Genomic DNA, 27,895 nt, shown 5'->3' with positions numbered 1-27,895 from the left:
TGTACATACACAGCGACTCGCCTCTCTCTGCGCTGACAGAGGCTACAGGGCGGAGAAGGGGGGAGTCCCATGTAAAGCAAACAAAGCTTTTATTTTGGGAACTGCTGAATGTCAACAGGTATTAGCCAGTAGCAAACATGGCGGCCTGCTAACATGACGTCACCACTCACCCCCTTGACCCCGAATTCCATTGACCACGTGTTAGCGTTGTGACAGCTTCACATGAGCTCTAAGCATGATGGGAGTCTCTGGCAGAGCATGCTGGGAAATATAGTCTCATACACATGAGAGATTCAGGTGCACTGGTCGAGGGTGGCAGGGATCCTGGTACACAGCACATGACATGTATGTCACCTACATGCTACATGGAAAAGCCATAGGCCCGCTGTATGTAACGTCAGGCAACACGGTATAGCATTGGGTTGGAGCACGTGAGGAGGCGTCACATGACAGAACCCGGAAGCAGGTGACAGTGAGGTGGGGGTGTGTGTGGGCAGCATCACTGCTAGCTGAGGAGAGACTTGAGCAGTGGAGTGGTGGTCACTGGGAGGAGGTAATTACTAATGTGCTGCAGGGGCTGGTGGGGGGCTATAGCAGGGAGCTCTGTGCTGCAGGGGCTGGTGGGGGGCTATAGCAGGGAGCTCTGTGCTGCAGGATGCAGAGGATGCTGCTGGAGCAGTGTGATGTCTGATACATGCACTGGGGTGTCCTCAGTGTGCTGCACATTAAGTGATAGTGGGTAAACAATGAGGCACAGGGAGCCTACAGCTACACAACCCTGGGAAGTGATCTCACCTGTCTCTGTAAGGCTACATGTGACTGCACTTTACAGTCAATCACTGGGGACATTTATGTACTTAACTGTTAAAAGTTTCTAATTCCTGAGGCAGTCCTCAATTTTAAAGATACGTGTCTTTCTCAAAAGGAGAGTATTTTAACGTTGTCAATTATGTGTGTAGAATGCCATTTTATATGGTGTAACACCTACTGTATCTATGTAATTACAATGTTTTGTTATGGTTTCGCTGATGAGCAAAAGCACACACCTATTAAGTGAATTAATTGTCAGTTTACACCCTTTTAATATGAGCAATTAGGCGGATGGGACTAAAGGCTCCCTCCCATACATCAGCAATTGATTGCAGCTATCGTGCAATTTGCAATCGATTGTGTAGAAAAATCTTTCCCTATTTCAATCGATTGTGGCAATTCTGCAATCGATTGAAAAAGGGAAACATTTTTCTACACAATCGATTGCAAATTGCACGATATCTGAAATCAATTGCTGATGTATGGGGGCCTTAAGAATTGCATGTCTTATGCAAATAATAATGTTCCCACTAAACATGGCCTACTGTGTCATGTCTGACCCTATCCCTTCATACTTTTATACTTATATGTTTTAGATGAAAAGGCAGCCGTGTAATGCACCAACATCTGTACATCGTGCAGAGTGAATTGTACTTGTGTGTTTTACTACGAAATCCATGCGCTAATAATAGGTACATGGGACATATTTTCTTTATTAACATTTGTTTTTATAGCGCCAGCATTTTACATTGCACTTGACAATTGGGAACACAGTAGTAAAACAAGATTGAGTATTAGCAGACAGAGAGGTAAGAGGGCCCTGCTTACAATCTAAAGGGAAATAGGAATTTGATACAGTGGCCTAATACCCCTTTTACACCGGAGCTAAAACCCGGGTTTTTGAAGGGTTAACCCGGGCAGCTCCCTGGTGTAAAAGGGCAGAGGGTTGGATCGCCTGGTCGAGTGACCCGGCAATCAAACCCAGGTAACTAGCAGGGTTTAACACGGGCGTAGCCCGTGAAACCCTGCTATGGGAACAGCGCACTCCGGGTCACGAAGACCTGGAGTGCGCTGCTAGCCGGCCGATTGGTCCGGCTTCAGTGGCGCTTGTAGATGACGTCATCTCCAAGCGTCCACTTTCACTCCGCAAAAGCCGGGTCTATGCAGACCCGACTGCGGTGTGAGCGGCGCTGACTCGGGAATATCCTGAGTCAGCGCCGGCAAAATTCCGGGTCTGATCCGGATAGGAACTTTGTTCCAACTCCGGGTCAGACCCGGAATTTAGGTGGAAAAGGGGTATAAGAGGCTGATTCTGAGTTGGAAGTAAAAATTAAAAAAAAAAAGTAACTTTGTTTCTGTAACAAACCATGGGCCGTATTCAATTAGAAGCGAAAAGCCATTTTCGCGTAGTTTTTGGCGATCATTTCGCCTCTTTTTTCCGCCTGTTCTGAATTCGCCACTTGCAGTTTTTGCCTGTTTTGGAATTGAATAGCGCACGATAAGTTTCCGCTTCAAAAGCATGCAATGTTGGTGGAAAGTCTGGCAGGCGAAACTTTTCCGCGGATGCAAAGCTAATTGAATACCGCCCCATGCAGGCTATATTTTGGCTGCTTTTGCATGAAAATCCAATAATGCATTAGAGCAAATGACAATCAGCAACTTTGCTTCCAAACACCAGAAAACACGAAAAAGATCGTTCAGGCAAGTTGGTTACATCTGTCTGAACAACAGCTTTCATCCGTTTTCCGGTGTTTGGGAGCAAATGGCTGATTGTCATTTGTTCCCATACATTACCGGATTTCCATTCCAACCAACCAACTAGTTGGATGGTTGGAGGAAAGTTTGTCTGGTGTATGGCCAGCTTAGTGTTACATATTGCACAATCCAGCCAGGTTGCAAGCTAAAAAAAGTGGTTGGTGGGCTGAATGATCCAGCAGTGTTGGTAATCCGGGGTCTGACAGTTTTTTGAGTATGGAAAGAACACCTGCACCGTTTGTTTGAACTGGAGGGCAAGTAATTAGGTAGTTTAGTGGGTGGTTCTGGAATTTGTTAAGCTTGTCTGAAGAGGTTGATTTTTTTAAAAAATTTTTATGGAATGCTTGGGAGCTAGAGAAACGTCTACTGTGCACGCAAAACAGATTGTAGGGGTGAAAGTAAGCTATGGGGAAGACCAGTAGGGAGGTTATTGCAATAGTCCAGGACCAGGACCATGTCCTGGTCCTGTATTGTATTGTTCTGTAAGTCGCTTGTCTACAACTTGTTTATGTGCTTTGTAAGGCGCTGCGGAACATTTGTGGCGCCATATAAATAAATGATAATAATAATAGTCAATGTGGGAGATAATGAGTTCATTAATTAGTTTTTGCAGTATATTGTGTGAAATGTGTTCTGGAAATATTTCTTAGGGCTCGATTCAATTCAACGCAAAATAAATAGCGCCGGGAAGGAGCTCCCGGAGCTATTCAATTAAGCTCGTTGTTAACCCCCGACTATGGATTTCTTCCTGCATCCCTCCTGGGGTGCGAGCAGAAATCCGACAAAACTACAGACGCGATGCTGTTTTTTGCCTTTAGCGGCGCGGAAACAGCATTGCGCCGGTCAGTCTAGTCGGAGAATGGCAGTTTTCGCGACTAAACACCATGTTTAAGGCGCGAGGGCCGCGAGAGTCGGCACTCTCCAACAAAATAGCGCACTGAATTGAATATCTCCGTGAGCTCCTTCCCAGCGCTATTCAATTCGCGTTGAATTGGATCGAGCCCATTGTGTGTGACTGGATTTGGAAACAGATGGAATGTGGGCAGCGAAGGACTGTTCCAAGTCAAGGATGACACATTGGTAGGGTGGTTAGGGTTTTGTTGTGTTATCAGCAAAGATAGAGATGTCAGCATACTTCCCAACTGTCCTGATTTCAGTGGCACAGTCCCACTTATAGGGCACTGTCCCGCTGTCCCACCTGTGTCCTGCAGTGTACCGTCCGCGGTCAGGAGATTGGGGGACACTGTGCACCGCTGTTCTGCATAGCAGAGCAGCGGTGAATGAATGCGGCGCCCATTTAGTGCCAGGAGGAGGCTGGGAGTGCTGCACTCACCCCCAGTATGGAGGTGGCGAAAGGACATGCAAAATGAAATAGCAGAAAGACAGTCCATGGCATGGGCCATTACAGAGTGTGAGGGGTCTGGAGGGGATAAGTAAATATGGGTATCACCCACATACAGATGATAATGAAATCCAAATTAGCTTATTAGCTTTCCAAGAGAACTAGTACAGATAGAAATAAGCAGAAGGCCCAGGACATAGGGCCTGATTCAGATTTGGGAATAGAGATCTCTCTCTCTCAACTGATCATCTTGGTGAAACCATGCTGCACTGCAGGAGGGGCAGATTTAAAAATGTGCAGAGAGATTTAGATTTGGGAGGGAGGTGTCCAAACTGACATCTACATTGTAGAGTAATAATAAAGCTGTGCAGCATTTGTGGGCTACATGTAAAAGCAGCCAGTATTTACCCTACATGCAAAAAAATTTTTATGTATTTACACCCCTTGCATTGCAACATGGTTTGTCCAGGTACACAATTAAGTGCTATCGCTCTCTGTATTCCCAACTCTGAATCAGGCCCTGAGCCTTTGTATTACTCCCAGTGTTCTCCCCAGAAAAAAATTTCAGCCAGGTGGCATCAAGAAGTAGCTGGGTGGGGGCCTTCGCAATAATAAAATGTTTTAAATCAGTTTTTTTTAACAGCCCGTTCATTTTTTTTTTTTTCAGCTCCAACACGGAGAGAGTGGATGCAGATCTACTCTCTTCAATCAACTGTTTCCGCCTTAACAGTGCGCCTGTGCTTTTATAAAGGGGGAGGGATCTTTGCCCTCCAGTCTGACACCGCCCCTGCACTGTGATTAGACAAGGTCCCCCCGCCCCGTTGCAGTATCCACTGCCCGGCAGTATCAACGCCCAAACGTTGCATTCCCTTGTGGTTAGCGAAACGCAGGTGTGCCAATGTGTTTGGACAGCGTTGCAGAGGCGTGCATAAATTATCCACTGCGATGGTCTACGCAGCTTGTGTACTCAGCGTGCAATGAAGTTAGCAATTTCTGAGTAAGGTCAGAGCTTGTGTAAGTGTGCGTGAGCCTGCGATGGTACTCTATTGTACCGATGGTTTTGCAGTCCTGCTAAACATTATGGATGTGTGGTAAGATAAGGTGGGCGTCCTTGTGTTGTAACGAGATTGCATTGCGATCACAATGGCTTAGCATACTATCGCAGTGAGCTTTTGCCTTTAGACTTAGTGGTGATCAAACCTTTCACCATCTTAATCAGTGGAGTGTTGGGAATGAAAGCTGAACTGAAGTAGGTCTGATAAGGTGTGTGAGGCAAACCTGTCAAGCAGCTTGGAGGAACAAGGGAGCTGAAAGATGGGACGGTATTTTGAGAGAGAGTTAGGATCAGGATTGTGGGGTTTTTTTTAGAATCGGAGTAATCTCTGTGTTTGTGAATAAATTGGAAAGCTGCGACTACAGAGATACAGTACAGATATTCATTAAGGTTGGGATAAGCACAGGAGACAGGGATCAGGGGATTTGTGAGGGTATAACAACAAGGGGAGAGGTAGTAGCGTAGGAAGAAAAGAGTAGATTCTTCATTTGTGATGGTGCCAAAAGATATGGGGAAGGAATTGCTATAACAGCATTGCATATAATGGAAACATGACAATAATTTTGCTGTGTGCTAGTTCAATATAGTGATCTAAAAAATTGAAAAGCACCATTGTAAAGTCACTTAATAGAGTATGTGGGGCTGGGTATGAGGTCCCGGTGGTCGGGATAACGCTGGTCAGAATACCGACAGCTGCATCTCAACTATGAAATCCCGACAGCGGTAGGTAAGTATACTACTACTAACCCTAACTCCTACCCTAACCCTGGTGCCTACCCTAACCTCTCTGCACCCTAAACCTAACCCTACTGCCTGACCACTAACCCTCCCCTAACCGTCGATACTTACCTTTGGGATGCTGGCGGTGGAGATACTGCAGCCGTGAACACGACGCTGTCGGGATTCCGGCGCTGGTATGCTGACTACATCCTGGCAGTGTGACCAGTACTTACTGTACATGGCATGGAGTCAATGTCTTCCATAAGGGAGGCAAAACTCCACTTCTGGTCTCTGTTGAAATAGTGTGATCATGGAGGAGGGGGAACCTAGTGATCTTTCTGTATGTGAATATTAAAACTGCATAGTGTTAAAGAAACTATCACTCGCCTAATATATATGTGACCTATAAAGACGGTAAGCTCTCAAAACTTTGGGCCGGATTCAATTAGCTGTTAGCCGAAACGGCTTCCGTTGGCTCTGCGGATGTGTATCAGAGCTGGTTTCTGCTCAGCCCACTTTAATTGTATCCCACGTGACCCCTTATTGAATATGGCTCTTGATCTCGTGTCTGCATATCCTTTTGCCAATCTTAGCTGTATTTATTTAGCATTTATATTTTATGTGTTTTTATATTTAAATGTTGTATGATTGGTACTTCTGACTGTCCAGTAGTAAGGCACCACTTATTTACCCAGTGTGAATTTTCCTTGAACTTGTGTAACAGAGACCAGGCTAATTGTCATTAAAGGATTAGCGATAATGGGGCTTATGCAGAGTTGGCCACAAAAAGAGGGCACGTTATGTTTGAAACACTTGATAACACTTGATAATACTAGCATATTTTCATCCATATGCAGAGGTTGTAAAGCATGTCTATTAGGCATCAATTATACTACAAAAATCTCCCTAATACAAATTAAACAACTCACCATTTGGGGTGTCCAACTTAGACATATAAAAATTTGCTTAACCATGCTTACATAATGCCCAGGTGACAAAGAAAGTACCAACCACTGTTACAATAGTGTTCACAAACAGCAATAACAAGTGGTTTGTTGGTAGATGGTGGTAGTGGTTAGTGGCACTATTTGTTCCTGGCCATCCACAAATAATATGGCTTTCCCATGTGTGTGTATATATGTTTTTGTTTTTTGCAATTGTGCAAACATGACCATACTGTAATTGGCCTACATTAGAGTAACCCCTACCCAGCCCTGTGCCGTCTATCTAGGTCAGGGGTGGGGAACCTTTTTTTTTTTCTGCTTAGGGCCATTTTGATATATACAACATTATTCACGGACCGGGTGCAGGCCACGCCCCCTCTGTGTGACATCATACAGGGGTGGGGTCACAATTGCCGGTGATTACAGCAATGCCCGAAGCATCCTAAGGATGTTGCGGGGAGCTGTAAGGACATCCTAAGGACGCTCCAGGCGGCACTGTTGCATAGATTCTGGCTGCAGGGTGCCATTCTAGGCAACCTGCTAGCCAGGTGAGGCTAGCAGATAAAAGCTCCAAGGGCCAGACCAAATGATTCTGCGGGCCTTATATGGCCCCCAGGCCTGAGGTTCCCCATCCCTGATCTAGGTGCAGAATTGTATACATTTGCATGTGTGCATATGCGCGCACCTACTGTTCTGGGCATGTGTATTGTAAATTCCCGCAGGATATGCTCTGCCAATCAGTGTTACTCATTCTGCATCAGTTCCAAAGTCAAAAACCTGTTGCTCGAACCCACTGTTACAGAGCGGTGCTGTCCCCTGAGTTATATGCAAGCCTTGGTTACTAAATCTGATTACATTTGTCTTTCTCACTTCAGAGACGTTATATTTTCCACTGAGGCTATAAATCAAATTCTGATTTTAACAGTTTGGATATGAGGTAGTTTAGATTGCTTCCAATATTTTGCTGTCCTGCATTTCACAGCATCTTATACATGTAGGTAATAATCCAGGTTTTCCTTCCATAGTAATTACCCCTAGCCTAGCCCTCCCGGGGAGGGTGCCTAACCCTAAGTCTCCCTGGGAGACCCTAACCCCCAGCGCAGTTATCGGCTCCCGACGCCCGGCTTACCTACGATCGGTATGCCGGGCATCGGGATATCGGCATGGGGCTAACGATAGGCGTCGGTATTTAGACGCCTATCATTAGTCCCATGCTGGGCTGTCACTGTCGGGAAGCTGGCGGACGGTATTTCAACCGCCGACTTCCTGACTACATACCCCGTTAGAACATAGATTTTCTAACAATTTGCTGTTTTTCATGCTCCTGAACTTCCTTAAAATGACTCAAGATTATTTAACTCATAAACTCTTTCTAAAAGGCTGGGCTAGACCATAAAAGGCTACACTGTGGTCATGGGTTAGTTTCTGACCAGGGCCTTATGTGTTTGTGGAGTTTGTATGTTCTCCTTGTGTTTGTTTGGGTTTTCTCCCAATATTAATCTTCAGTGTGTGTTCTTATGGTTGGGAATATATGTAAGCTCCTTAGAAACAGGGATGGATGTGAATGACTTAATATTCTCTGAGTGCTGTGTAATACTGTATATAGGTGCTGTGTAATACCCCTTTCACATTGCAAACCCGGGTCGCATCCGGGATTTTGTACACTGGTCCATACCGGGTGCTACCCCTTTCAGACTAGCGGCCCGGCCCGGCTTATTGCCAGGTCGATGACGTCCTCTCCACCACGTACCGAGCCGGTGCTTGGAGATGAGTTCATCTCCAAACGCCATTTTTTCCGATGCCGTGACCAGGTCCCGTGTCGCATTGACCTGGGTTTACCCGTTCACTCTGTACTGCAAACCGGGTTGAACCTGTGCTCAACCATGCTTGTTACCGGGTTGAAATGCCAGGTTATTTCAACTGGGCCCTTTCAAACTGCACAATAGCCTGGGTTGTTGCACATTCACACGAAATAACCCGAGTTATTGCTGGCGGTGTAAAAGTGATATAAATAACTTGAATAATCTCTCATTGGCCGCAATTCAATTCAATACGACGTTGAATAGCACTGGGAGTGAGCTCCCGGAGCTATTCAATTCAGCGCACTGTTAAGTCGGAGAATGCTGGTTTTCACGACTTAACCTGGATATTTAATAGTGCGCACCGGCATTCTCCGACTAACGTGCTGGTCGCACGGCTGTTAGCGACGCCCTAAGCCAGAAAACAGCCGCACGGCCGGCACTTTTGTCTGACTTTTCGTTGCATCCCAGGAGGATGCGGGAAGAAATTTTTTTAGCCCAACCAAACATTGCGTTGAACTGAATAGCTACAGAAGCTCCCTCCCGGGCTGTTAGGTGTTTTTAGCTATGTTGGTAACTCCTCTTTTCCTGACTTTCAAAGTTTTATAATCTGCTTTATTATACACTTGTGTCCCACACGCTCTCTGTGTATTACTTCTGTCATAAGCTTCCTGTTTAAATAATCTCCACAGCTTGCATGATATTTCATTTCTTTATATTTAGCTTACACTTGATAGCATTTTAAAAGGGAATCCTCCTAAGATACAATATAGGGAAGTGTGTGTTTGTTCGGGGTAATGAAGGGTGATGGTGTAATTGTCAGTATTAGGAGCACTGGTGACAGTAGAGACATAGTGGAACTTTTTGAGCCTCGTGCGCTTTTTCAATAAAGGGACAGTGTATGCCGCAAAAAGGGGCGTGGTCTCAAAAGAAAGGGGCGCGGTCACACAATAGTATCCCCAATTCAAAATACGCCACACAGTAGCACAATCTTATTCACATTACACCGCACATAGGACCTGATTCAGACCCGCTTGCTAGATGCGGCCGCTTGCTCCCAGCGTATGGAAATTCAGCTAAGTGATGTCAAAGCAGCCACTCGCACGGCAAGGCAGAAGCACTTTGTGTTTACAGACGCCCACCAGCTTGTCTTTAGCTGCGTACATCATCTCCAGGAAGTATATACAACCATCGGTACATCGGGTTCCTTCGGAACTGACCGTAGCGCTTGCGGTTGACTGTACCCTACCGCAAGCACTGTGAGCACTTAAGTGTATTATTCAACCAGGTGACGTGTACTATGACGCTGCCTGTTAAATATGCACTCCCCAGAAATGGCTTGAAAACACTCTGGCACGCCTGCGTCCGCTACTCCACTCCCCAGTTACTAGTGACCTGCCCCTGTTACCACCCACAAACGGCCTCTCCTGTCACTCATTCCACTGGGCTGTCTTTGCAGGGCGAGCGAGCACATTCCGATCGCACGTACATGGTCTGCAACGAGCGGTCGCTTGCTAGCGAGCAGATCTGAATCAGGTCCATAGTGCCCCTGATTCACATCACCCCTCATAGTAGTGTCCTTTATTCATGTTATGACACACATTAGTGCTCCTTATACACAATGCCCCCAGTGGTAGTGCCCCTAATACACATAATGCCCACATTAGTACAGCCCCTCACACATATTGCCCACTGTAGTGGTGCCCCTTATGCAGAGCCCACAGTAGTGGTGCTCCTTATGCAATGCCCCCAGTGGTAGTGCCCCTTATACAAAAAAAAACACAATAATTGCCTTAAGCCACGCTCCTGCGTCCGCTGCCGTCCAGTCTAACTGCTCCTCGGAACTATGGGAGAGATGTCATGACGTCTCTCCCTTCAACCACTGCGGGAGCTGGAAGGCAGAACTCAGGTGTGAGCTTCAACCTCCGGCTGCCGCTGTAGTAAAGGAGCCAAGCGCCCACTGGTAACAAAATCTCAGTGGTCGCCAAGCACTTCGACTGACCGGGTAGACGGCGCTCATTCCGCCTACAAATAGAACTGCCGGAAGCCTGGTGAGTGCCCGGTTTGGTGGATTATGTTTGTATGAACACATGGATTTACGCTGTCCTGCTATATTTCTACAGGAGCACCCCTGCAGTTGGATATTGCTGTGAGTGCAAGCTTACACACACACACACACAATACAGTATACAAGCTGGGATACCCGGCGTTGCCCGGGTTGAAGACTGGACCCTGAAGTACACCTGCAGCCTTAACTTTTTTTACATTGTCCTCACCTATAATCTGCAAAGCTATGCAAATTAGGAGTAAATGACAGTGCAGGCAGGCGTATTCTCATACCGTTTGGAATGGGGTATATCAGGAGCAGACTGACAGAACAGAAATCAGTATAGCTTCCAAAATCACTTGAGTTTCAGAATTCACCAAAGAACAGAGGGAGTGATTCAGCTGCGGGCGGATATGTTATCACAGCTGCTAACATGTTAGCAGCAGCGGTAGCTCTAATATTCTTAATGCAGCTGGGTCCAAGGATGCAGCATCGGATCATCTACGATCCCTTCGGCCGGCTGAGCAACCATAGGGTTACGCAAGTCGACCACCGCAGACCGGAAGATCCTGGCCTCTCCATTCCCCCCCCAATGGTGGTAACACGCCTCCGTTTTGGAAACATAGACCGTCATCCGCCCCCTCCCTGCCCAGAAATGGCAGCACAGTCTGCTCCCGGGACGGCATACGGGATCGCACACCCGTACTGCACATGCACTGTACAGGTCAGTCGAATGTGCAGTTTCCCGATAATCAAGTCACTGCAACCAACTCTGCAGACCATATTTAGTATGGCTGCCATCAGGGGTGGAATGCCATGACTGGAGTCTCGTTCCCAGACAGAAGGAGGCCCGCCCACAGTGGCACTGTGTGGCTGTGATCAATCTCCCCTGCTCTTTGTAATCTCCGTATGCTATGCTTTGCCAGGATCAAAGATTGTGGGTCATTCCATGAAATCTAGGACATGATACATGAATATAAAATTTCAAATAACCGCTAACATTTTAGTACATTTATGCTGCTAAAAGATCGTAGTATATTAATGTGACTATCACAGTGACTTAAGATGATGTAGTTAAAGTTGGTGACTCGTTCTCTGTTGGATATGATGGATGGAGTTAACCAGAGGAGATGAAGGACATCAGAGATGGTGAATACTTAGTGAGCACAATGGAGCAAGCTGGCAGCAACGGGAAATGGCCATCATCACCAGATGAAATATTTTATACATCGTCACAGTTAATCAGGAAGATTAACAGGCCAACATTGATTAATTTGTGTGCATTCTACAGGTATGAGTAATTTGTATCAGAGCCCTAAAGGTGCGTACACACTGGGCGATAAAGTGGACAACTGAACGATAACGATATCGTTCAGTCGTTCACTATATCGTCCATTTTTTACACGAAAACGATGAATGATAACGACGATGCGCGTTCCCGCGGGTCGTTCGTCATTGTCGTTCATCGGGCAAACATGCAGGCCAACCTGACGATAGCCGGGTGCTGAACGATATCGTTAATGATATCGTTCAGCAGGTGTGCTCAATGTCATGAACGACATTGAGCACACCCTGCCAGGGACACACTAGACGATATCGCTCAGGGAGTGTATCATCTAGTGTGTATGCTCCTTTAGACTGGGAACAGAAATGTAACATGAGTCGCATGTAAGAATTGATTTTAAGTATAGTTTTGGTAACATTCAGTTTTTTGTTTGTGTGTCAATCATAAGTTTATGGTCTTTTATAAGTGTATAGTATAACAATCATATTGTAAAACTAATTAGGAGAGCAGGTTTAAATAAATAGCCCCGTCATTTCTTATGTCCATTCTGTTGTAACATGAGTCACGCATATAAACAAATAAAATTTAACTACTAAGAGTGTACATATTTTTTCTGCTTCTAAGCATTAATAATGATTACCTACCCCATATATTGTAATATTTTAAAAATGTTGAATTTCAACTTCATTTTTGTGTGTGGGGCATTTAAAAGGGTTGGGTATGAAATCCTGACTGTTGGAATGCCCGACAACCAGCATCCCGACACCCATAGGTAGTAGTGGTGAGTATTTTTCTAACCCTTCCTCCCCGGTGCCTAAACCTACCCTCCCCCTCCCCGCACCCTAAATCTAACACCCCATCCCCGGTGCCTAAACCTAACCTCCCTGTACCCTAATCCTAACGCTCCCTACCCGGTGCCATAACCCTAACCCTCCGCCTACTGCCTAACCCTAACCCCATCCTCCCCTAACACCCCAATACTTCAGGATGCCGGTGGTCAGGATACTGGTCCCGGGATCCTGACCTGTGGATTTCAGCGCCGGTATTCACATGAAAATTAACATGAAATGTAACACGAGTCACATGGAATGACCCTTATGCTGGCTTTCACAGTTTGAATATATTGCGTGCTGAGCTGCTCATGAGCCTGCTAGGCACTGCGTGTATGAAGCCAGCTCCAGAACCTGTGTAATTTAAGACACTCCCGGTTTTATGGGATTGTGTGACAGTGTGTGGCCCGGACAAAGTTTGAGCCTAGGGAAAAACCTAATCCTTGTCAAACTGCACCACCCTGCCAAATTTGTTAGAGCTAGGTGCAAAACTCTGGCGATGCATAAAGGGGACACACACACACACTTTCTTGCTTATTATATAGATATATATTTACAGTGTAGATGCAGGGGCGTTTTTAGAGAGGAGGGGGCCCGTGTGCATCCCCCGTCACGGGCCCCCTCCTCTCACTCCGGAAGCCTTCTGACTCGGCTGACAGGCCACCGCAGAATCAATAGAGTCTATTGCGCATGTGCAGATCCCCGGAGAAATGGCGCGGCCACCATTTTCCCAGCGAACTCCTCACTGCGCATGCGCAAAACACTAGAAAAATGGCCACCGTGGCCATTTTCCGGCGTTTGAGCAGCGCTGGGAGACACGACGCAGGACCTCGGAGAGGTAAGTTTTACATAATATGGGTGTATGGTGCAGGTATGCAGTCGGGAAGCCAGCGGACCTAATCCCGACAGCCAGCTTCCCGACTGTCATATCCTGGCAAGGGTCTAAAGACAGGCGTCGATATGCCGACGCCTGTCATTAGACATACACTGGGAGCCTGACACCCGGCATCCCGATCGGAGGGACGCCGGGCGCTGATAGCCGCGAGGGGGGGGGGTGGGTTAGGTTTAGGGTTCCCGGGGGGGACTTAAGGTTAGGCACAACCTCGGGAGGTTAGGTTTAGGGTAGGGGAAGGGGGGATTAGCGTTAGGCACCCCCGGGGGGGACTTAGGGTTAGGCACCCCCTTGGGGACTTGGGTTTAGGCGGCGGGGAAGGGGGGGTTAGGTTTAGGCACTGGGGGAGGAAGGTAAGGATTAGGCACTCTTAAGGGAGGGTTAGGGGGTAGAAATAGGTTAGTATATACTTACCTTAGACAATCGGGACTTCCTCCTCTGCCGGGATGCAGCTGTCGGGATTCCAACTGCCGGGCATGGGTCCGGCGGTAAATCATACTGATTGCGTGGTGCGGGCCCCCCTTGAACCCGGGTGCCCGTGTGTACCGCACACCCTGCACCCATTATAGATATGCCCCTGTGTAGATGGCAACATTTTATAATAGTTGAAAAGAAACCCATTGCAGATTATACATACTCGTAGAATAAAGAGGAAAGCCTGAATGGAGTGAGCTTGTAATTTAAAGCCGTTTATCCATAAACAGCCTTTTATTGCAATATATATGTAGAGAGAGACCAGTAAAAGAGACCAGCTTCACTTGGCTACAGATTTATGTTCCGCATAGCTGTATTGGCAGTGCTGGGAGGATTACAGGGAAAGGTTAATGCTCACGGCCTTCAGAGTAACAGACTTAGAAAAAGTTGACATTTCCACATTGTAAAAATACAAAGATAGGCTAAATTCAGTTGCACATTGCAGGCACCATGTCTGTCTTATGATTGTTATTCCTTATCATATATACAGTATACAACAATGTGGTGATACGCTGAGCATTTCACAACCCAAAGAACATGTGACGCACAGGATACTTTAACCGTTTAAGTGCCTTCTGGAAAATGCTGTGGATTTTGGACATTGGTTTCTAAATTATCAGTGGCCCATGCATAAATGCTCACCCTAGGGAGTTTCTGCTAACCTGAATTCTGTGCAGTTTGTGCACTTGTCTGATGATGCATTTGATCGCAGGTTCCAGCCCAGTACAATGTGTTTGACCTCCTTGGCTTGGATTAAAGGTGTGCGCTATGCCTGGTTTCTATGTGGAAATGTACCTGCATTATCTAATCTATCCCCTCTGTAGAGCAGATATTTATCACAGAAAGGAAGGCATTGTGTGTAAGTGTTTGCACTCTGTGTCTCCTGAGACTGACTCATCACATGCCTGCTCTCCTCCCCACAGCTCTGCCGACCCTTCTGCTCTGCAGCATGGGAGCCATCAAAATCTCCCCCGATTACAACTGGTTTCGCAGCACAGTTCCACTAAAGAAGGTTTGTACTATGCAGGGGACTTTCAGGAAATGTCTCCTTTATCCCTCTCTTTATTTTGCAAATGGTTAGTCTGAAACTGGTAGTATCCTGTGATTGATTTGTGATCTGGTAGCAGTATCCCATTAACTAATTATGATGTTCCAATGACTGGTATGTACACATGGGGGGGTTGTCGTGTAACAAACAGTACATATTGCAAACGCTTGTTTTAATCTATTTATTAACATGGATTTGAGATGGGTTTGACTTGTAAAGTTACATTGAAGTACAGGTATTCCAAACTTGTCTGTACAAAACTGCACTGTGTTAAAGTTTCATCGCCTTCTTTCCGACCATTGGTAGCTGGCTAGATTATCATTTCTCATATTAACACTCAGCTGCAGAAAGGAAGAGAAAGTGGAAACTAATATCAGTTTTTATAAACAGACCTGATCTTTCAGCTTCAGAGAGAAAGTGGGAACTTTATTATATTATGTCAGGAACTAATGTCACATGATGTAGATACTTTTAACTACTACAGATTCAGGAAATATTTATTCTCAGTAACTGGTGCAAGTCGCCAATGACAGCATGAGTTTTATGTAGGTAAAAAATAATATATAACATGTATGCTTATATGTGTGTGAGATTTTACAATTGGGTATTATTTCAGTGCTCTATAAATGACATCTGTTATACAGGAACTGTGAAATACAATGCTTTCAGGAAAGGCAATCTGGAGGAATTGGTTGGTCGCTGAACTGCTTTCTAGGATTTTGTTAGTAGTCATGTCTCATTAACCCAGTGGTTCCCAAACTGGGCGGCACCGCTGCTCCCTGGGGTGCAGCAGCGATGTCACTGGGGTGCCCTCAGCAGCCGATGGCCTAAAGAAGGGTGGCCAGAGTATTTTCATTTTGTTTAGAATATTTTATTTTTGCACGTGTGGGGGAGGGGTTGGCAGAGCGGGGGGGAGGGGGTTGCTGCGATGAGCGGGGGGAAGCTGGCACTGTAAAGAAACTGGCAGCGGATCGTGTGGTTTCTGAATGGGGTCTTACAACGCAGTGCATTGTGGGAGATCAGACAGGAAGTGTCTGTTTTGATATGAGGAGCGATGCCGCAAACGGCGCTGACGATCACAACTAAAGAGACATGGAGGGGGCAATGGGTAAGAATACCTCAGTTTTTCTTTCTTTTTTCAATACTTATTTTGGACCGAACTACTTAAAAAAACGGGACTGCTCGGTGATTATTTTAGCTTCGGGATGCCTTGAAAAAATTCTGGAGACCCTAAGGGTACCTTGAACTAAGAGAGTTTGGGAACCACTGCATTAACCTATTAACTTTGATGTTTAAGCTTAATATTTATTATCCGAATACTTCTAATGCTGCATACACGATGTGTGTATGCGGCGATATCGTACTAGGCGGGGGTGCTGGCATCGGCAAGTGTATGTCAAGTAGCGGAGCAATGCTGCATTCAGCAGCATGGCAATGCTCGCGATAACCCCAGATTAGGCTGCATGTACGGCCGACTGGGGTTATCATAAACAAACAGCGTGAGCGCGCATCGCTGGCAGTTTTTAGCATAGACACTAGACGATATTTTTAACGATATCGTTATTGCTCAATCGTTCAAAATGTCAGGTAGGGTGTACATTATTATTATCCTATATTCCTACGGTGCCACAAAGTCCTGCAGCACCAATGAGAGTGGTAAAACAAACCGGTTATACCTAACAAAATTTCAGGTTACATCTACTTATTGATCTAAGGGCCTGAATCAGTAGAGGGCTCAGTTGAATGGATCACGCAGATTCCCGATGTTCGCGAATCCTCACATGCGCCAGACACTTACTGCACATGTGCAGTATGGGTCTGTGGTCTCGCGCACAGTTCCGGTAGCAGACTGTCAGTGATTGACAGTCTGCTGGCATTTCTGGGTGGGGAGGGGGCGGCGACTGCCTTTGTTTCCCAAAACGGAGGTGCATCACGCAGTTAAGGGGGGAGGTCTTGACGAGGCCAGGATTTCCATTGGATAACTGAGCTTTCCTAGCCTTTTTTGTGAATCTGCGGCAGCTGGCTTGCATGACCGCATGGGTCAATTAGCTGGCCAATAGAATCGCAGTTTATCCGATGACGACTCCTGCTGCATTACCATACTTCAGCTGTCGCACCTTCTAACTTGTTAGCAGCTGCGATAGCAAATGCGTCCTTTGCTGAATTGGGCCTTAAATTCATATGATAGCATATATAGGCCCAAATCTATCCATGGAAAGGAGAACATTTTATATCATTATTACCAACCACTGATCTAGTATGGCTTTTTGAGGGAACTTTATGCACTGTAACCAAGTGTATTCATGTTTGGGAAATGTCAAACTGTACACAAATCTATCCCCTCTCCGCTTACGTGCTGTAACTGGGTTGTAGTGACGCGTTCGCACTTAGGCAATGCTCAGAGAGTGTATGTCCGTGTAATTGTGGGCTATGCCTTGTTGTACATAATTACACTTGTTTTGATATTGATCTTTTGCACTAAGATTAGGACAGTCAGGCCGCAGGGATGCAGACAGAGATACGACTACAGACAAATAGGTGGGCGTACGCATTAAGGGCCTGATTCAGCTTTGGGAATAGAGTAAGATAGAGCAAGTAACTGATCATCTTGGTGCTGCACTGCAGGTGGGGTAGATATAAAATGTGCAGAGAGAATAAGATTTGGGAGGCATGTGTCCACCCTGAGATCTAAATTGCAGTGTAATAATAAAGCTGTGCAGTATTTGTGGGCTACATGCAAAAGCAGCCAGTATTTACCCTGCATGTAAAATGAATATATGTATTTGCACCCCTTGCATTGCAGCATGGTTTGTCCAGGTACACAGTTACTTACTCTATCTTACTCTATCCCACAGCTGAATCGGGCCCTATGTTCTATATGCACAATGCGGGAACAGTTGCAAATGACTTGCATTCTACTCTGCGTCGCTCCCTATGTCCATACGTTCTCTTCATCCTTAATGCTTAGGCTTAGAGCCTGTATAAAAGCCCACTTAAAGGGCATAGAAATGGCTACGTTGTGTTTTCCTTTCTTGTTTATGCCATATTTATAGTAATTCTACATTATTTTTGTTCCCCTCAGATTATTGTGGACGATGATGATAGTAAAGTGTGGTCTCTGTATGATGCTGGCCCTCGTAGTGTGCGCTGTCCCATCATATTCCTGCCACCAGTCAGCGGCACAGCTGATATCTTCTTCCATCAAATCCTGGCACTGACCGCCTGGGGCTACAGAGTCATTGCAGTGAGTAGGTGGCGTTTGGTGCTTCTCTCACCTGTTACGCAGACATCTGCTGATCCCAGAAAGCAAACCTCTTACCTTTTTGTTTTTTTCAACAACTTTATTTAGCAATATATCCATGGGTATCATAAACCTCTAACAAATGTCTGTAGCATACCCTTGCTCAGTTCCATATTGGGCTTTTCGCTCCATACTCTTGCATTAGGTATGTATATTGTACAGTAATTCCCCACTTGCTTTTTTCAGCTTCAGTATCCTGTTTATTGGGATCACCTGGAATTCTGCGATGGATTCCGAAAGCTTCTGGATGATTTGCACCTGGATAAGGTGAGAGGAGGCCCAGTGCCATGTTTATATATGTACAGTCACATGTCCTTGTGGAGTAGTTAAATATATAGTATCCCTATAGATTGTAAGCTTGCGAGCAGGGCCCTCTTACCTTTATTTATGTCTTTTTTGTATGTATGTATGTATGTATGTATGTATGTATGTATGTCTGTCTTTTACAACCCAGTAAAATGTTAATGTTGATTCAAATTGTATAAAGCGCAATGGAATTTGCTGCGCTATATAAGAAACTGTTAAAAATAAAATAAATTGTTAACTCTCCTGACACTGCATCACAGTTCTACTGAATAAAGTGGGTGTGATATCTGAATGTAACTTACCTAGAAACATGGAGATCGCACTGTCTGCCTATTGTCACTTTGTCTTTCTGGATGGACAGGTGAGGGGGGAGGATGAATGGTATTTAAATGTACATACATAACTCCACTATGCTGGGAATTCCATTACTTTAGTAATAGCAGTAGTTGGCCTGGAGTATTCTTATTTATGGTTTGCTAGTAACTGAACCAATATAATCAGGAATCTCAAAAGCCCCTTGTCTCCTATGTTTGTAGGTCCACTTGTTTGGAGCATCTCTAGGTGGTTTTCTGGCCCAGAAGTTTGCAGAGTACACACACAAATCTCCTAGGGTCCAGTCCCTGATCCTTTGTAATGCCTTCAGCGACACCTCCATCTTCAACCAGACCTGGACAGCAAACAGGTGAGGGTGTAACATTTGGCCCAGCTTGGGTTGCGTTCTTCCAATGTTCTGTTAGTTCATTTACCGGCGGCCGTTGAAATCCCGACTCGGGATTCAAGATAAGCGTCTTTAAAGCTAAATTTAACTTTTTTGCCTTGCATTTTGAATTTTGACAATATTTTCCAAACCAAAATGCTGGATTTTGCCTTGAAAAAATTACTGCTTGTTATTAACACATGGTACTTACGCAGGAAGCCAGCTGCACCACACGCAGAAAGTCACATGAGCAAGTCATTCTGGCAGTGTTGGTTGTCTTATTGATTAATGAAATGGTCATCTCTGAGGCTCTGCCTAGGTGACTGTAGTGCAGAGAGGTATGCAAACTGGTTATCTGAAGCACAGCAGGTAAACCAAATGAGTGATTACTCTGTCCTGGGAAACCTAGGAATTGCTACACGTGTAATATTCTAGAGCTGTTCCTTGCTGTTATTATATCTATTGAATGTCTCACTATCCAGTGTAGTTTATCTGGGTACCAGTGTTAGGCTGGGAACACACTATGATGACTGATCGGTCAGAAGACCTATCTGTCGTCCTTAGCGGCCAGTTTGTAAGTTAGACATATCGCCAAGTGTGTATCCAGCATTAGTGTGCTGGTCATGGGTGTCGCAGTACCTGATGCTCTAACTTCTTTCTGTTTTGCAGCTTCTGGCTCATGCCTGCATTCATGCTCAAGAAGATCGTTTTGGGAAACTTCTCATCTGGCCCAGTAGATCCGGTCATGGCTGATGCCATTGATTTCATGGTCGACCGGGTAGGAAGACTTCCTGTAAATCTTACCTGAATAGCTTATTTTTGTTTTGCCCGGAAAGTTGTTAAAACTAAAGGCCAATAAAGACATTTATTAGATGATACTGAATGCAACTTACATGGGTTCCAATGTTCCTCTCGATTCAGCTCCTTGCCCTTGCTACCAGGTCATAGGCAATGGTGGTGGTGGTGTCCCTACTCTGAATTTCATATGAATGGACAGTTTACAGACGACACAAACACTAGTGTTTCCCCAGTGTGACCCACTGAATGCAGTGCTATCAGAGATGTCTACCTAAATCTTTCCACTGTTATTGTACACGATTTCATTGCCAGTGGATTATGTTAGTGAAGGTTTTATTGTCAGAACAAATTAGTTTGTTATGGGAATATTTGTTTCTGGGTAAAACATTTGTGCAGTCTTCCAATCTAATGCCTGTAAGTGACTTTGATGTTTGTTCCTTGTAGCTGGAAAGTCTGAATCAAAGTGAGCTTGCATCTCGTCTCACCCTGAATTGCCAGAACTCCTATGTGGAACCCCATAAAATCAAGGACATCGCTGTCACCATTATGGATGTGAGTGCGCCTTCTCTGTATTTTCCTTACGCCATACAGTGCATCCGGAAAGTATTCACAGCGCTTCATTTTTTCCACATTTTGTAATGTTACTCCTTATTCCAAAATGGAATAAATTAATTTTTGTCCTCAAAATTCTGCACACAATACTCCATAATGACAACGTGTAAAATGTTTTTTTGAGATTTTTGCAAATTGAATAAAAAAAAAAAACTAAGTCACATGTACATAAGCATTCACAGCCTTTGCCATGAAGCTCAAAATTGAGTTCACGTGCATCCTGTTTCCACTGATTATCCTTGAGATGTTCCTACAGCTTAATTGGAGTCTTCCTGTGGTAAATTCAGTTGATTGGACATGATTTTGAAAGGCATACACCTGTCTATATAAGGTCCCACACTTGACAGTGCATGTCAGAGCACAAACCAACCATGAACTCCAAGGAATTGTCCTTAGACCTCCGAGACAGGATTGACTCGAAAGCACAAATCTGGGGAAGGGTACAGAAAAATATCTGCTGCTTTGAAGGTCCCAGTGAGCACAGTGGCCTCCATCATCCATAAATGGAAGAAGTTCGGAGCCACCAGGACTCTAACTAGAGTTGGACGGCCGTCTAAACTGAGCGATCGGGGGAGAAGGGCCCTAGTCAAGGAGGTGACCAAGAACCCGATGGTCACTGTGTCAGAGCTACAGCATTCCTCTGTGGAGAGAGGACAACCTTCCAGAAGGACAACCATCTCTGCAGCAATCCTCCAATCAGGCCTGTATGGTAGAGTGGTCAGACGGAAGCCACTCCTTAGTAAAAAGCACATGGCAGCCCGCCTGGAGTTTGCCAAAATGCACCTGAAGAACTCTCAGACCACGAGAAACAAAATTCTCTGGTCTGATGAGACAAAGATTGAACTCTTTGGCATGAATGCCAGGCGTTATGTTTGGAGGAAACCAGGCACTGCTCATCACCAGGCCAATACCATCCCTACAGGGAAGCATGGTGGTGGCAGCATCATGCTGTGGGGATGTTTTTCAGCGCCAGGAACTGGGAGACTAGACAGGATAGAGGGAAAGATGAATGCAGCAATGTACAGAGACATCCAGGATGAAAACCTACTCCAGAGCGCTCTTGATCTCAGACTGGGGTATCGACCCTAAGCACACAGCCAAGATATCAAAGGTGTGGCTTCAGGACAACTCTGTGATTGTCCTTGAGTGGCCCAGCCAGAACCCAGACTTGAATCCGATTGAACATCTCTGAAGAGATCTGAAAATGTCTGTGCACCAACGCTTCCCATCCAACCTGATGGAGCTTGAGAGGTGCTGCAAAGATGAATGGGTGAAACTGCCCAAAGATAGGTGTGCCAAGCTTGTGGCATCATATTCAAAAAGACTTGAGGCTGAAAATGCTGCCAAAGGTGCATCAACAAAGTATTGAGCAAAGGCTGTGAATACTTATGTACATGTGATTTCTTAGCTTTTTTTTTTTTATTAAATTTGCAAAAATCTCAAAAAAACTTTTCACATGTTGTCATTATGGAGTATTGTGTGTAGAATTTTGGGTACAAAAATGAATTTATTCAATTTTGAAATAAGGCTGTAACATAACAAAATGTGGAAAAAGGGAAGCGTTGTGAATACTTTCCGGATGCACTGTATCTTCCACTCTTCCCATTTACTGTTACCTGACTTCAAACCCTCACTATTTCTGTGTATACATCACTTTATCTGCAACATTAATAAACCATGGTAACCTATCTTGGACACAGACAGGTTTATCTATTAAGTACTTATAGTGTAAACTGTTTTTCACTGCGTTTTTTTTTTTTGTCTTTGCACCAGTTTTACCAACTATCCCCCGACATTTATTTTCATTCCCTGATCCACTAAACCCCCCCCCCCCCTGTAGTGGGTGTTGTCGTGCTGGTGTCATAGCAGTTCAAAAACTTGTGTGAGACCCACTACTTACACAGAGATGTAGCCGCCTTCAACTGGCCTTGGCAATAGACCATGCTGTAGGAGCAATGCTCAAAGTCCCTATAGGCTATTGTCCAGAGTTGAGATGGTTTTGTGACAATCTTGTTGCCTGTAATTTTTATTCAAGCTTCGTCTTGTGATTCTTCTTTATTATATCTCATTTTGAGACGACTTCAAACAATAAATATGTTGTATATTTATGCAAACACTATTTTTACACTTGTACCTTTTGTACGCCTGTCTCTTACTGTTTACAGTTTATACTTCCGACTTCTGCACCTCCGATCTCAACAATCGAGTTGTTCCAGTATGTGTTTAATAAGTGCAATTATCCATTGCAGTAACGTTTCTGCTTTGAACAGGTATTCGATCAGAGCGCTCTATCAACAGATGCTAAGGAGGAGATGTACAAGCTGTACCCTAATGCTAGGAGAGCGCACTTGAAAACTGGGGGTAACTTCCCTTACCTGTGCAGGAGTGCTGAAGTCAATCTCTATGTGCAAGTAAGTTCTGGTTTCCTGTGTCCAATAGCGCAAATAAAGCCAATAGCTTTCTAAGCGTGAAGCCTGACATTTCCGCACACCAACTACAATTGGTTCCATTGTTGCTATATCTGGCAGTGTAAACTAATCCGAAGAGCTTTCTGAAAGTTGCCCTCTTGCAGAGAAATAAGCTGCTCAGCCCGGTGTTGCCAGGGATTCAGGGGAAAAAAAACACAAATGTTTTTCCTTATTAAACATGGTCCCACATGATTGAGCTTATTTGGTGCTGTCAATGAACAGCTGCATAACATTCTAATTTGGTTTCTATCGCCACCATGTGCTCAATTGTGAGTTTTGTTTCTACAGTGCAAAAACCCAGAGCTTTGTCACAGGAAATCGCACTGAGGGGGTAACCATGCGTTTTGAGACACATGCTATAAATTGCAATAACAATCTTGATATATGGGAAGACGCAGATGATTTGGAATGTGTAAGGGCGCTGGTGCATAATGTTACTAATTAATTCAAAACTGTGGATCGTCACTATTCTATTTATGAGTGCAGCCAACTGGAAAAAATAAAACAGGCTCCATATATCTATCGAGCCACGAACTGCATCGGGAAAATCGGCAACTAATGTATGGGGGTGCTAAAAGCTGCTGATTGGCTGATGAGGTTCTGAATCTCACACTAGTAACTCTTGATACTGGAACAATCCCGACCAATGGCGTAACTAAGGGAGGTCGGGCTGGGTACGTGCCCTGGGCACCGTCGCACCGGTGGTGCACAGGGGGGGCATCCAGGTCAGTGGTTAGTGTGTAGTGCGGTCCGCACTACACAGTAACAAGCACACCAACAAGACTCTCATTGGCTGCTGCACCCAGGGCCGGAGCCGGGCTGGAGCTCACTCATGAGCTCTGTCTTCCGGCTCCCGCAGTGGGTGAAGGGAGAGACGTCATGAAGTCTCTCCCATAGTGCCGAGCGGGACTGGAGGAGCGGGGATTTAGCCAAGTAGAATTTTGTCTGTGTGTGTCTACGTGTTTTATGTGTAAAAGGCACTACTACTGGGGGCAATGTATATTGGGCACAGCATAGGGGGTCACTATATAAGGGGCATTACTGGGGGCACTGTATATTTGTTATTGCATAATGGGCACAATATAAGGGGCACTATATATTGGGCACTGCATAAGAGACTACTGGGAGCACTGTATATTGAGCATTGCATAAGGGGCACTACTGACGGCACTGTATAAGGGATGTTATATATTGGGCACTTCGTGGGGCACTGCATAACGGGCACCGTCTAAGGGGTAGGGGGTAGTAAAGCTGAAGGCGAGTCTGTCTCTGGATTTAAGACAGAATATTTGTACAGAGAGAAAAAATGATCAGGTCAGCCTCGAAGTCTGTCCAGATTTGTGTATGTCATGAATAGTGACAGAAGACCACCTGGGCCAGGTATGAAGCTACATAATATTTATGTAAATTATATAGGTCGTGTTCCCCCTTCTTTCTGGTGATTGCACAGTACCCGGTCTCCTACCCAACCAGATAAATTGCGCTGCCAGTCTTTTAGAATTGGGAGGGCAAAATAACTGCCAATATTTAGAAAAGATAAAGAATACTGGCAAGGAGCTTCATTTATACATGTAGTTCTGTTGCCAATCTATAACGTAAACTACTAAACGGAGCGTCCCACCCTACTCTCTTGCCGTCCTTCAAACATGAGCACCCATTTGCTCAGTCCCAATTTAGCAAACTAACCCAAGTCTTCAAATGGTTTCTCATACATTCACGGGGGACAATGGATACAGATATATAGAGTACATGGATATAGATAGATAGATAGATATATATATCTGAGTGCAGTGGCAGGATTATAGTCACTTACCTGCAAAAGTTCAAACTTCACCCATTCCATACCCTACTGGCTGCCAGGGATTCAGTCTCTTTTTTTTTTTTTTTCTTCAAGTGTGTGTCAGGACTGTTTTTGTTTGTTTGTTTATACTTGTTGCTGCCAATTTTATTTTTTTTTATTTTTCCCTTGGATCCCTTTTATTGAGATATGTTTCAAGTGTATATAAATATTTGTATTGCTATTACTTTCATGTGGTTTGCAGCATTGTAATTTGTTTTTTTTATTTGTATTTTTATGGCAGGCTACAAATTTTACAGCTGCTTGAATTTAGTACCAATAGATAGCTAATAATAGGTCAATATAAAAGAATTGATTAATGTGCACTCTAATTTTTTTTCTTATATACAAGTTATGATACATATTTAGGGTCTTTGAATGGTCATTTAGACATGGACTAGTTTTTATTTGTTTTGATTTCAGATTCACCTGCGTCAGTTTCATGGCACCAGGCATGCGGCCATAGACCCTGCTATGGTCAGTGCAGAGGAACTCGAGGTACAGAAAGGCAGCCTTCAGCCTAGTCCAGAGCCTACTGAAACTGAAACCTTACCCTGAGCTCCAGAAGTGGCCTGTGCACTCTCATGTCTGCTAGCAGGCAAGCCACCCAGCATTTGTGCTACTGTGTATTTCAAGGAAAGATTTGTTTGGAGACCCTTTCTATATACAAAAAAAACAAAAACCTAATTAACACCTATACCACTTTGCAATCTCTAGGACCTTTCCTTGCTGGGCATATTCTCTATTGCTGCTACTCACTCTGACTGCCAAACCACAATAGTGAATTAGTCTGTAGTGGACTTGTATGAAAAACTCTCCCACACGGAAGCACTTTCTGTCGCTAGCAGGTTGCGAGTTCTGGAACTGGCTCAGGCTTTCTCCCCTTCTGTATATGGCCGCGGTTTGGGAACAGAGATGAACATAAATCCCTGTGTTCTGGTCATGGTGACTGATCAGGGATGGATCTGTTAACAGTAATCACATTTAAACAATATCTTGACTACCTTAGGGGCTCATGATATGAAAGTGGAAGGAGAGCGATAGCCAGTAGTTGCAAATAATAAGGTTATTTGTGTTGGAACCATCAACCAGTTCAAGTGTTATAATGCCACGTCTGCAATGGAAGCTGTACCATCATGGATTGCCTAGGAGTTTTTTACCATTTCATGGTGGTTCTGAAACCTCTTTACCGCTTATAAATACAAACACACATTTGGGCTTTCTTATCCTAACCTTCCCCATGTCATGATGAACACTTACTGGAGGCTGGGAAGCACTGTCCAAAGAAGTCTATTGTGAGCTTATGGATTGACATGGCTAAGGGCAGGGCTGTTTGGGGGTTGGCACCACCCCCTTATCTGGTGTGTATATATAGGAGAATGGCATTTACAAGAGTGGATTTCCACTGGTGTTTAAATTGGGTATTTTAGCCACATGACGAGCATATCGTAGCAAGAGCAGATGGTTATCACATGTTTCATCAGGATTAATCCCTAGCAGCGAATGTTGTAATATATTATATAAAAGCACTGCTAGTGTGTAACATGCAGTGTCCTATATTAGAAAAAAATCTGTAGGACATGTACAGAAATACCATACAGGTCCAGTGCCTTATTTCTTTCTCCATTGTATTCCGAGCGCAGTTGTACATAGTTTAATTGTTTATTATGAAGTTGTTTTGTTGTATGTGATTGATTTGTAGTATGTGATGATTCTCCCCTTCCCATCATTCTCTCTACTATTTCAAAGTGCCAATTTCCCTATAATCCATGATACTGAGCTCCCAGCAGTGCTGTCATTTCCATATCATCTTTTAATCTTACTTTGGAAACATTTAAAAGTAGGATTCTGTGTAAAACTTTTGATAGTCTGATTTATTTGATAGTTTTGAATAAAACAATGTAATGAAAATCATGTAATGAACGTGTGCTCTCTTCATCTTGACTTTCACCTTTTCTGAAGGTTCATTCCCTGAGGTTTCTCTTGGTCTTGTATATAGAACAGAAAGCTGTGGTTACTGGTACACGTGTCCTATGTGCGCTTTCCTGATTTCTACTAATTCCCCACTGATTGAGTCTAGTAGGCAATGGGCGTTTTTCAACTACAGCAAAGAGAAAAACTGTGGCTCGCCAGCACTTGGTGAACTAGAAGTCCCAACCAGCTGGAGAGATTTGTAGTTCAACAGTTGATCAGCCCCAGAATGCCGATCTCTGTCCCTGAATCTTTTTACAATGGTGTTATGTTTAGGCAGAAAGTGGCATCTATTTAGAGTTCATAAGGGGCAACATTAAAATAATGTCCCGCTTGCTTCTCTGAATCCATAAATACTGTACAGTCCTCTACACAGATTTATCAATCACCTCCTCATCAACAACATGGTAACATCACATTGTGAGACAATTTCATTGTTTCTACACCCATTTACTGTTTGATGTGGTTCCATTTATACAGTGTTCTGCTGAGAAAGGTTACAGAATATAAATATCTGGTTTAGTGCAGTTGATAAACCACTTATAGGACAGTCCCCACAATACTTTTTTGTCTTTATTTGTATTCCTCATACAGCCAAACTAACAGGATGTATGGGGATAGTTTTTTTTTTTTATTTGGCACCCAAACTAAGGATGTCTCTCAGGAACACACATGACCAGGTCCTGCTAGTACATTAGATGGATATGCTCTCCTTATCCCTCATGGATATATATTTATGGTGTTATAAACTGTAATAGTGTCCATCCCTAGTAAGGTCATACTCTATACCAGTGATCTCCAACCTTGATTGTGTTGAGAGCTACTTGAGAAAAATAAGACCTCTTGAAGAGCCACATTTTATTTTTGAAAGCTAAGATGATTTGTGCAGGGAGAACACAGTGGGT

General features: G+C 44.5%; 1 protein-coding gene across 3 annotated transcripts; it reads left to right on the top strand.

Moving 5' to 3' along the window:
* Nucleotides 1-204: 204 nt before the first annotated feature.
* SPG21 (SPG21 abhydrolase domain containing, maspardin) lies at nucleotides 205-26,933 on the top strand. 3 transcript variants are annotated; one of them, XM_088452872.1, is made up of 9 exons: nucleotides 205-345; nucleotides 14,876-14,964; nucleotides 18,083-18,244; nucleotides 18,488-18,568; nucleotides 19,144-19,289; nucleotides 19,974-20,082; nucleotides 20,547-20,654; nucleotides 22,985-23,125; nucleotides 25,443-26,933. In XM_088452872.1, the coding sequence occupies exons 1-9, from the start codon at nucleotides 285-287 to the stop codon at nucleotides 25,575-25,577; spliced, it is 1,032 nt and encodes a 343-aa protein (XP_088308998.1). In that variant the 5' UTR covers nucleotides 205-284; the 3' UTR covers nucleotides 25,578-26,933. The 3 variants fall into 3 exon arrangements, with proteins under 3 accessions (XP_088308998.1, XP_088308999.1, XP_088309000.1); XM_088452873.1 differs by having other exon boundaries at nucleotides 259-466; XM_088452874.1 differs by lacking the exon at nucleotides 205-345 and adding an exon at nucleotides 467-553.
* The last annotated feature ends 962 nt before the right edge of the window (nucleotides 26,934-27,895 follow it).

This window comes from Taudactylus pleione, unplaced genomic scaffold (assembly GCF_031769625.1).
Source record: "Taudactylus pleione unplaced genomic scaffold, aTauple2 ptg000556l, whole genome shotgun sequence".
Lineage (NCBI taxonomy): Eukaryota > Metazoa > Chordata > Amphibia > Anura > Myobatrachidae > Taudactylus > Taudactylus pleione.
This window is presented reverse-complemented; position numbering and strand designations above follow the sequence as displayed.

Excerpts from the sequence above, each read along its gene's own strand:
- SPG21 (XM_088452872.1), top strand. The coding sequence starts at position 285 with ATGAGAGATTCAGGTGCACTGGTCGAGGGTGGCAGGGATCCTGGTACA. Across the intron at positions 346-14,875 it reads TGGTACACAGCACATGACAT|CTCTGCCGACCCTTCTGCTC; the intron begins GTATGTCACCTA and ends TCCTCCCCACAG. Across the intron at positions 20,655-22,984 it reads TCGCTGTCACCATTATGGAT|GTATTCGATCAGAGCGCTCT; the intron begins GTGAGTGCGCCT and ends TGCTTTGAACAG.